This window comes from Helianthus annuus, chromosome 1 (genome assembly GCF_002127325.2).
Source record: "Helianthus annuus cultivar XRQ/B chromosome 1, HanXRQr2.0-SUNRISE, whole genome shotgun sequence".
Classification (NCBI taxonomy): domain Eukaryota; kingdom Viridiplantae; phylum Streptophyta; class Magnoliopsida; order Asterales; family Asteraceae; genus Helianthus; species Helianthus annuus.
In genome coordinates, this window is record NC_035433.2 from 56,575,022 (window position 1) to 56,585,950 (window position 10,929).

At 41.9% G+C, this 10,929-nt stretch overlaps 1 protein-coding gene across 1 annotated transcript; it reads left to right on the forward strand.

Annotated features, from left to right (window-relative positions):
* Window positions 1-9,008: 9,008 nt before the first annotated feature.
* Window positions 9,009-10,151, forward strand: LOC118490202. The gene is made up of 4 exons (XM_035987586.1): window positions 9,009-9,081; window positions 9,147-9,284; window positions 9,373-9,653; window positions 9,732-10,151. The coding sequence occupies exons 1-4, from the start codon at window positions 9,009-9,011 to the stop codon at window positions 10,149-10,151; spliced, it is 912 nt and encodes a 303-aa protein (XP_035843479.1).
* Window positions 10,152-10,929: the final 778 nt, after the last annotated feature.

The window sequence follows — 10,929 nt, forward strand, 5'->3', positions numbered from 1 at the left end:
GTATCCTGCTAAACCCAGGAAACTTCGAATTTCGGTAGGCGTCTTTGGCTCTTGCCAGTTCATGACTGCCTCTACCTTAGCGGGATCCACTTGGATACCACGCTCACTCACAACGTGTCCTAAAAACTGAACTTCTCGTAGCCAGAATTCACATTTCGAGAATTTGGCGTAGAGTTTCTCACGTTGTAGTAATTCGAGAATGCAACGGAGATGCTTCTCGTGGTCAGCTTGATTCTTGGAATAGATAAGGATATCGTCGATGAAGACTATGACGAATTTGTCCAAGTATGGCTTGCAAACGCGATTCATGAGATCCATGAACGCAGCCGGTGCATTTGTGAGCCCAAAAGGCATCACTAGGAACTCGTAATGACCATAGCGAGTCCTAAATGCAGTCTTGTGTACATCTTCATCTCTGACCCTTAGTTGATGATAACCCGACCTTAAGTCGATCTTGGAGAAGTAGCTTGCTCCTTGCAGCTGGTCGAACAGATCATCGATCCTTGGTAAAGGGTATCTGTTCTTTATGGTAACCTTATTCAGCTCTCGGTAGTCGATGCACAACCGCATCGACCCGTCCTTCTTCTTTACAAAAAGGACAGGAGCTCCCCAGGGAGATGAACTAGGTTTGATAAAACCTTTCGCCAGCAGTTCATCCAACTGGGTCCTCAGTCCTTTCATTTCCGTTGGCGCTAATCTGTAAGGTGCTCTTGCTATCGGAGCTGCTCCAGGAATGATGTCAATTCTGAACTCCACTTGTCTATCTGGTGGCAAACCAGGTAGTTCTTCAGGAAAAACCTCGGGGTATTCAGAAATGACAGGAAGATTCTCGATCTTCGGCTTTGGTTCTTCAATTATCACTTGAGCCATGTAAATTACACAGCCTCTGTTCAAACACCTTGAAGCTTTCAGCATAGATACGTCTTCGGGCAATCCGTAATGCGTATCCCCTCGAATGGTAAGAGATTCACCACTCGGAGTCTTTAAAACTATTTGCCGCTTGCCGCAAATGATTTGGGCCTGGTTATGGGATAACCAGTCCATGCCTAGCACGATGTCAAAACCCGCAAGTTTGAAAGGAAGTAGAGATAAAGGAAAAGAATGGTTCCTAATGGATATTTCACATCCTTCTAGAACGGTAGAGACGGTTTCTATCGTTCCGTCTGCTAACTCTACTTCGTATTTCATGTCTAGGGTTTTGATTGGCATATTTAGTAGTTGGCAAAATTTCTGGTCTACAAAGGACTTGTCAGCGCCAGAATCGAACAGTACTCTTGCAAATATATTATTTACGAGAAAGGTACCTGTAAGCACAGTGTCGTCCTTAACTGCTTCCTTTGCATCCAAGCGAAAAATTCTCGCATTTGATTTCTTCGTCTCTTCCGCCTTCTTGGCATACTTCGGGCAATTACTCTTTATGTGCCCCTTTTCATTGCAATTAAAGCAGGTTGCATCCTTTATCTTTTTGCACTCCACTGTCTTATGCTCCTTGGACTTGCATAGCCCACAGGGTGGAGTCCGTTGTTGCGACTGCGAACCAGACGCAAACCTACACTTCCCGGAGTGAGGTTTCTTGCAGACCTTGCAGTAAGGTCTTCCATCAGCTTGCCCCTCCTTCTTTGTCTCCGACCCTCTCTTTCCTTCACCGTTTCCACGGTGCTTTTTACCGGACTTTCGTGAGGTATCATCCTCACGCTTTCGCTTCTCAGCCTCCTTGCTCCTTTGTGCCCTCAGACGGACAGCATCAAGTGTAAGAGACAAGGAGAGGTCAGTAACTGACCTGAAGGTCGTTGGCCTAGAGGCTTTTACGCTGGCCTTGATCGCCGGCTCTAAGCCCCCAATGAATCGGGCAATCCTTCGTGGTTCTGGTGTCACAAGATATGGCACCAGGCGTGACATAGTGTTAAAGCTTGTCAGATAAGCTTGACAATCCAGGTTTGTCATCACCAGTGAGACAAAATCTGCCTCAATCTTCTCAACCTCGTGCTGAGGGCAGTAGTTCTCTTTTATGAGGGTAATAAACTCCCCCCATGACATTTTGTACAAGGCAGACTTACCTGAAGCCTGCACCAGAGCTCTCCACCACGCCAGGGCCTCGCCCTTGAATGACTGGGACACAAACTTAACCACGTCCCTCTCAGCGCACCCGCTGATGTCCACAATCGTGTCCATCTCGTCCAGCCAGGTGATACAGTCAACCGCACCTTTCTCCCCTGTAAATTCACGAGGCTTACATGATACAAAGTATTTGTAGGTGCAACCCTTAGCACTAGACGCATCAGTATATTCTCTATCGCGGTGAACGCTGTGCTCAGTAGACGAATGCTTGTCGTCATCTTTCTTGGGTTCAGAGGGTGGTTTGGAGTGTGTCTTTGGTTTAGAGGGTGGTTTTGACACAGATCTGCCTTGAGACTCAGTATGTTGACGATCAATAGCTGCCTGGACAGCATTGTTGATCAGAGCCTTTAGCTGTGCGCCTGTCAAATGTACTGACGCATTGTCATAGTCATCTTCATTCGTGTGGCTGTTCTCTCCATTGGGATCCGCCATTGTAACTTGAATCTGTTACAGAAGATAACAAAATTTTAATTTAGGAGATTATTATAAAATTGTCTTTTATGACAATTTGTCAACCATGGTACAGAGACCATATCTGGTTAACTTATTATTTCATTATATATTAGGATCTGAATATCTCCTATTTAAACTATATAAATAGTATTGGCGGCATAAAGCCTAATCATGATGATGTTTTATAATGTTAGCCGAGATTTCAGAGAATCAAAGGCATAGAGAGTTGAACCGTAGTTCTTTTATCTCTTTCTGACAGAGAGTCATAGACTACTACTGCCTTTTGTCTTATAAGACAATATTTATGGCCCATAGGCACTACACCTCTAATGGATGTCTTAATATGGTTGGCCCGTAGGCACTACATCACTAATGGATGTTTTAATAATATTGGCCCGTAGGCACTGCATCACTAATGGATGTTTTAATAATTCTGGCCCGTAGGCACTGCATCACTAATGGATGTTTTAATATGTTGGCCCGTAGGCAGTGCATCACTAATGGATGTCTTTATAATACTGGCCCGTAGGCATTGCATCACTAATGGATGTTTTAATATTACTGGCCCGTAGGCTCTACATCACTAATGGATGTTTTAATATGTTGGCCCGTAGGCAGTGCATCACTAATGGATGTCTTTATAATACTGGCCCGTAGGCATTGCATCACTAATGGATGTCTTTATAGTATTGATCACCTTTATTGGTGATTTAACCCACGATTTATATATCATTTAGTTGGGTTTTGAAATCCTTAAAGGATTATTGTATAAGAATGACGTGCGTGATTATAACGAATCACATCTGCCATGAATGTTAACATGCGTACAGAGGTTAACAGGGAATCAGAATCTTTTCAGCTAGGTCGTACCATCTTGACTGATCTTTAAAAGACCCCAAGCTAGGTTTCACCCCCTTAAGATTCTTTATTAGGCAGATCAATATAAAAGGAATGGTTTTGATTTATTTTTTTATATATATTAAAACAAAACTCATAACATACATTCCGAAATTTCAAATACAATTACATATTGCCCTAAACGGGTCTTTCAAATAATACATACCTCCATAGAGGTTTTAAAATAAGTGACAAGTCCACGCAGGGACTAATATAAGATAGGTGTCCATGCAAGGACTAAAGATAAGTCCACGTAGGGACTGAAATACGATAAGTTGTCCACGCAGGAACTTATTTCAAAGTAGAAATTACAGTAGTACTACTATTAAGGGCTAGTGGTCACGTTTCTTCTTTTTGCCCTTTAGTAGGTTCGCCAAGCCCTTGAGAAATCCTCGGTGGCTTTTCTTTTCTTCCTCGAACTCTCTCTCCACACGATCTAGTCGATGGAGTATTTCTTCCTGTTCAGGAGGAGAAAAACGTGGTTGTTGCGCTTGATGCGGAACGGGAGGTCTGGGAGGTATTGGATACCCATGAGCTGAGTAATCCGGTGGTCCCATGTTTCCATGTGCTCCGTCAGGGTAGCGCGCATTATATCTTGCCGACACCACATAGGGGTCGCGCTCATAGCCGTAGTTGTATTGTGCTTGTGACGGTTCAAACGGGTTGTAAGCCGTTGGACCTGTGTAAGCTGGTATGGGTTGGTCATACCCAAATGGTGGCGAATTTCGTGCAGTAGGTGCGGAGTTCGCCTCCTGTATAGGACTTGAAGGTCCTTCTTCATGTAGTGGCGGATAGTGGCTACTACTTGAATGTCGAGGAGTGCTGAAGTGGTTACCCCCTCCTCCTCGTGTAGACATACGAGCATTGGTCCTCCTACGCCTCGGCGGATCAGGTATAACTGGTTGTGCCGGTGGCGGAGGTGGTGGCGTAACTGCCTCAAAGCGTGAATCCTCAGAGGGATCCTGTGGATGTCTCGGTTGTTGTGTCTGATGAGATGGTGTGTTGTACCACTCATGTCGGTCAAACAAGGCCATAAAGCTGTCTGGGCCTTGATACTGCGGACCATGATATGAAGATCCATCAGATACTTCTATCGGATGCGTGGGCGTACCACGAGCTGGTTCAGTTGGATCCTCATCTTCCTCCATGGGATCTTCAGAAAAATGGTCTTGTGGCCCTAGTGGAACAAAACCTGAAGGTTCCTGTATGTAGTCAGCCGGATTAAACTGAGCTACGTAGTATGGACTAGGGTCGTCGTAGTTTCGGTGCGATACCGAACGTTGTAGAGGTATGAAGGAAGGTTGTGGGTTGTTGGGGTTATTTTCTGAATCTGGCCCAAAGGAGTGCCGGTAGGATGGCGTTGAGCTGTGCGAAGTGGAATGCCTCGCTGGTTCGTAAAGATCTCTTCGTCGTTGTGGCTCTTCGCTTCGTGTCATCGAAGGATGTCTTGTACCAGATGGTCCAGCTTCTTGATCGTGATGCGTCACGATTTCTCCTCGGCCTCTTCTTCCCCTTCCTCTTCCTCGGAATATAACAGGTGGCATTTTCCTGCTCCAATACTTATTAAAAATCAAGTCGAAAAATAAAGACAAAAAGGAGTATTAATCCGAATTTGTCCTAAGTTCTTGTCTAGACTCAAGTATGTGCAATTGTGTCACTGAGATTAAACACATTGCCTATTGTGTTTAATTCACTCAATGTTGGCTCTGATACCAACCTGTCACACCCCGATTTCCACGTGTCTCACCGATGGGCCCGGTGGGGGATTACCGTGACGATGTTGGCAACAATATAGTCAAACCACACAATTATATAATGCACAGCGGAAGCATAAGATAAATATATAAATTTCAACCTCTGATCATAATATCAATGTATTACAGAGTTGAATATCCACAGTGGATCGAAAATAAAGATAAAGTATTGTTCCATTAGATACTGCAATCAAGCTTGCGAGGCTTATCCCGACGCTAGGGAGCTAATACCAGCCAATTACGTTTAGGTACCTGCACTTAATCTTTTTGGGGAAAATACGTCAGTTTACACTGGTAAATACATTCAACTGACACATTTGAAAATGTTTATTAAAATTGATTTGAATGCACAAGGCACAAACTCTTTTATAACTTGGGAAAATTCATAATGATATTGTGAACGTTTTACATGTTCTTTTATGCGTTCAGTAGCCCGGGTCGTGCCGGGTTAAAGATTTATAGACACACCACGTTTGCGTAAAACCGTAGTACAAAAACCAACGGCTACGTCTTTTAATTTTAATGTCGACACTTTATACCGGGTGTACGCCTACACCGGGATGTCGATGGTCGTGGCCATTTCGTAAAATGATGCCGAGGATATCCGGGACAACGGTCATTAAACCCCCCAAAGGCTTATAAGCAACAAAACTGTTTAAATGAGCCGATCATATTTAATCAATTAACCACCTAAGCGATGGAATTATATAATGCTCAATCAAGCGGTATTAATATACCGTAACCCAAGCCCATATAGGGGAAATAAGTCAAAAGTATTTACCTTTGCAAGTATTAATCCTTAATTTAGATCAAGTCACCGATAGCTTTTACTGGGGCTCCTAATCTGGAACGAAGGTTTTAATTAACCTCTTAGAATCCTAACGGTCCTTATATTAGCCGTAGCTTAAACCGGTTGATTCCGATATATAGATATGGTTAATTCGCACGAAGAGGCGAAAACCGAGAATGGAGTATGATTTGGACCCAACAAGTTTAGTGACTTGTTTTATATGGGTTTATAGTTCATACTCTGGATTTTGGGGTTCAAATAATATATTTTGACCCATATCGGCTATTGCACGAAAACTAGTTTCATGAGCCGTACCGTGTGCGCAAATAGGCGAAACGGTTAACCATATGTGTCCTACGCTTATTTCCTAAGTCAATATGCCTTAAAAGTATTTTGGTATCAGTAGGATACCTTCCGTAATGCCCGTAACGAGTTTAAGTTTATATTATGCCCCGTAGGGGCTTTTCGGTCATTTTAAAGACTTTAAAAGGGATTTTCGAGTTCTACAGGAAATCTGAGTTTCCCGAACAGTTTATGAAGCTCAAAATACTTTATTTATTATTTAAAACCAGTAGCAACTGGAATCGGGTCAAAAGACCTTGTAGAACTCCCGTTTTGGCCAAAAAGGGCATATTCGGTATCTACCGAACCGTAGCCATAACCGCAGGTTATGAGCAAGGTAAAAATTATTAAAAATCTTTAAAATTCCCAAAATATTATTTTACCACAGTGGGTAAAAGTTTTGGTGACGAAAACTTGGGTTAGATGGGCGTTATGCTAATTGCGCCATTAATTACAAAACTTTCTTAAAAGTGCGTCTTTTAGCATAACTCTCATTCTAGACCTCGGTTTGACGTGAAACTTTAGGGACATGCTTATAATTTAATAAGCAAGGTTTTGGTCCGTTCACGTGTCCGAAATACTCGTTTTAATTTCAAAAGGCCGTTACGGTCAACTTTTAGGCGAATGACGGAATTGCGTAAAAGACTCGGGTAACTCATGAACCGACCACAGAGGCTTATACCAACATGTGACCTGGTCCTAAGAGAGTCCTAAGGTATATTTATACCTCACTAAAACGGGTCAGAACTGAAGTCAAAGCAAAAGTCAAACTTTTGCGACTTTCGGCTCCGAACCGGTTCTATATAGTAAATGATCGATTCAAACGAGCGCAAACATGTTTATATACATATTATCATGTTTTATGATTGTCAAAACAGGTTCCATAACATATATATTACAGATTATGCATAAATCGCCAAAATGGCTTTCTGTTGACTTTTTAACCGCACGTTTGACTCGATATTTGACATAGTTAGAGTGGTGATCAGAGGGAACCCTTTTAGGGGTTTATTACCCACATAAATACCAACTCAAAACTACTTTTGATTCGTCATAAGACTGAACCATTTGCAAGATATTGCAATGACAACCGTTAGTTACGACGGTTGCGTTTATGAGCTATAACTATGGAAATGTGAAACCAAAATGGTTATGAATGACTTACAGAAGCTAACTCTTGATGAGAGAACAGAAAAGAATGCTAGGGAGCTCTTGAATGATCAGATATAAGTGTTTTTGAGTTGTGTGAATTGTTATGCTTAAGGCATGCTATTTATAGCCAATGCCAAGCCTTATTGATCATTGCAAGCACTACTATCAGATCAGGGGTGATGGTAGGTGTCCCCTAAGTGTTATGGGTTGAGCATAGGGTGCCCATGCCCCATAATTATGTGCATGATCGTTCACAAGCTCCAAAAGTCAAGAAAACACAATTTTTCTGCATCTGGGCACTTTACGCGGCCCGCATGGGAGTTCCATGCCATTTTAACGCGGGTCGCCTAAAGTTCAAAAATCAGACGCGAAATAGAGGAGGCTCGCGGCCCGCCTCAACTTATGTTGAAACCTTACGCGGGTCGCCTAAGGTTATATTTTCTGAATTTTTAAATCTTTTTGTAATTATTACAGAATCTGGCCATTAATAACGAAATCTTTCGTAATGATTCGCCTGACCTTTCGGTTTTGAAGGGGTAACTTTGCGGTTTGGCCCTCGGTTATTTACCGATAGGGGCCTCGTGTTAATTACCCGCATTATTAAGTCCCCGGTTTATTTATTAATTATATTGGAAAGCCTTAACTTTCGCTGTTGACGCTTTTAACCCTTCTTCTACGAATTCGATCGTAACTTTCTCGTTTCATATCGAAACTTTGCGAAATTCATATATATTATTTTAGTGAGGGTATAATACCGTTACAAAGTCTTTGGAACGTTAAAGGGTCACTCAGAGGTATTATTAAACATGTTGACACAGTTAACCCCTGTAGTTTGTAATCTCTCACTTTCTTCCGCGTTTTATTTTTGTACGATCTATAATTTATTCGTTTGAAGGTTTAAGCATTATTTAGGGATACTATACAGTATATTTACCCTTGTTGACATTTATAACCCTCGAATTTATATATACTTTCAAGGTTTGTCAAAATTAGTCCTTTATTTATTATAGATGCCACGTGTAATCAAATGACACGTGTTAACACATCATTGGACACAAAATTTCGAGGTGTTACAAACAAACTATCCTAAACTTTCGGGATCCAGCGAATATCCCCACTCGAACGTTGAGGACCAAGTCTTTCGGGTTCAACGGCTTCCTTATAACAAATACGCCCGAGTCTTGAGGAGAAGAAGTCCTGATGACCGTTAGTAACTTACAGCCATTAACCTGCACGTGTTTAATTCACTCAACCTTAGGATATCGCCCAGGATGTTAACAATATCCCCGTCCAGTATCCTGATCACAAATAAACAATTAAAAGCGGGATATCAGTCAGGATATGTATACTCAGAAAATGACCCATAACAATTGTCCCCAAATATATCGGTTGGTATACCAATCCAACGGATATATTTCAAAAGTCTTATCCCATAACTCAAGGCATTTAAAACGAAGCGACGGTCGAGATCACATCGTAACTTCCAACGCGCTTTTTGCTCAATGCAGATCCATAATGCCCCTATATCTTCTTTCTTCTTGTTTGAAAAGCAGATATCTTCAACAGAGCTTTCAGGTAATTCTTCATTTCTTATTTACTTTCTATCAATTTTCCTTGCCTTCTTTTTTATCCCTATGCAGTGAATTTCAAGGAAGTAGCTCCCCCCACCGCCGAATCAGAAGAAAGAATCAACACTGTTTACCGATTACCTGCAATAGACAGGACCTTCACCACACACGTCCCGAGTTCCAGTCAATACTCGTCATCTGAAATGTCTGGTAAAGATTACTTTTAAAATAATTAGCTAACACAGTATAATAATAAAATGAAAAGTAATAATGATGTAAAACTTTTCCCTTTATGCAGCACCGGCCAAGATCCCTGAAGTCTTTGACCTCGACGAGTTGGACAGTTATTCTGATCAGGTTCAGGTCAAGAAGGAACCTAGTCCCAAGGCCACAGCCTCATCCAAACCCAGCAGCTCCAAAGCCATCATTATTCCCAAACCTTCACCGGCTACCAAGCCCCGGAGTTCAAGTTCCCGCAAAAGGAAGGAGCCTGATTCCCCTGTCATTTCTGACACCTTTCCTTATGAGAAGCACGGGTTCATTGAAGCTAGCGGGTTTATGACTTCCTTTCTTAACCAGGTTAGTATTCTCATATTAAATCCTGCGGCTTACATCATTTACAAAGATTTATTAGTACCTGTCCTCTTACCTTCGCAGGGTCTTGAGCGTCTGGTTCACCTATATCAAGAATCCTGCAGGCTTAACAAGACGCTTGAATCCAAGCTAAAGGAAGCAGAAATCACAATCTCTGATCAAGGCATGATTGCAGCCGCCAAATCCCGTCATTACGAGGAGAAATTCAAAGCTATGACTCAAGAACACCAGACTGCTCTCAACAGAGCTACTCTTCAAGCCCATGCCGATCTTGAAGCTGTCCATATGCAACATGAACAGGATATGGTCAGCTACCGGGAAAGCCTTAAGAGTTCCGTCGTCATTTCTCTTCTCCAAGCCAGGTTGAAGATGGCCCATGAAGCCAAAGCATTAGGTTTTGAATGCCCTTCTTGGGACGTCGGTGCTTGGGAGACCAAGCTAAAGAACCTTGGCGACACTTCTTCTAAACCAGCTATCGCTTAATCTTCCAAAGCAGTTGAAAAAGCAACCCATACTGAGAAGGATGCTGAGGAGGATCCCAAGACGGATGCTGCTGAAATCATTATGGACGAAGAAGATACTGCCCCCTAAAGTTTATTTCCTTTAAATTGTTTGAACTATTTTATGAACAATTTTCATTTTTGTATCGAAACAATTTGATAGCCGAAGGTGGATGGGTCCTGGGTTTCAGGATGAAACCTTCGGTTATCAACTAGTATTGATTGTTTCAAGAATAATTTTGTTTTGGTCAAAAATCACACAAAGGATAATGCAACCAAACTCTATGTAAACGGGGTATGATGCTTGGTTTGTTGAAAGAGTAAAGGATCACTTTTACTATGAAATATGCAAAGACACAATGATTTATACGAGGAAAAAGCCCTTGATCAATGTATGATCTCCGGCATAAAAAACCTCGGGTGATGGCAACTACCGATCACCAAACTTTAATATAAGAAAAATAGTTACAACTTCGGATGATAATGAGCTGAATACAAGGATCACTATAGTTTCGAGTGTCTAAGCGTGTGAGAATTGTGTTGTGTGTTCTTCCGAATGAGGAAGAGTGTTATATATACAAGTGTAGGTGACCTATTTTAGGTAAAAAGACTGATAATCAGCTCATTACCCCTTTAGAAATAAAAGTAAATCTAGCCTAAATTATCGCCCTTAAATCATGCCAAGTTTCCATATCCTTCACAACGTCCATCTCCGATTAAGCACATGCTATAGTTGTAAAGACGTGTCCTTTAATTGTGAT

What these genes read in the sequence shown, in the direction of transcription:
- LOC118490202 (XM_035987586.1), top strand. Translation starts at nt 9,009, where the DNA reads ATGCAGATCCATAATGCCCCTATATCTTCTTTCTTCTTGTTTGAAAAG. An exon ending in ATCTTCAACAGAGCTTTCAG is followed by an intron (nt 9,082 to 9,146) that starts GTAATTCTTCAT and finishes ATCCCTATGCAG; the next exon opens with TGAATTTCAAGGAAGTAGCT. An exon ending in CTCGTCATCTGAAATGTCTG is followed by an intron (nt 9,285 to 9,372) that starts GTAAAGATTACT and finishes CCCTTTATGCAG; the next exon opens with CACCGGCCAAGATCCCTGAA.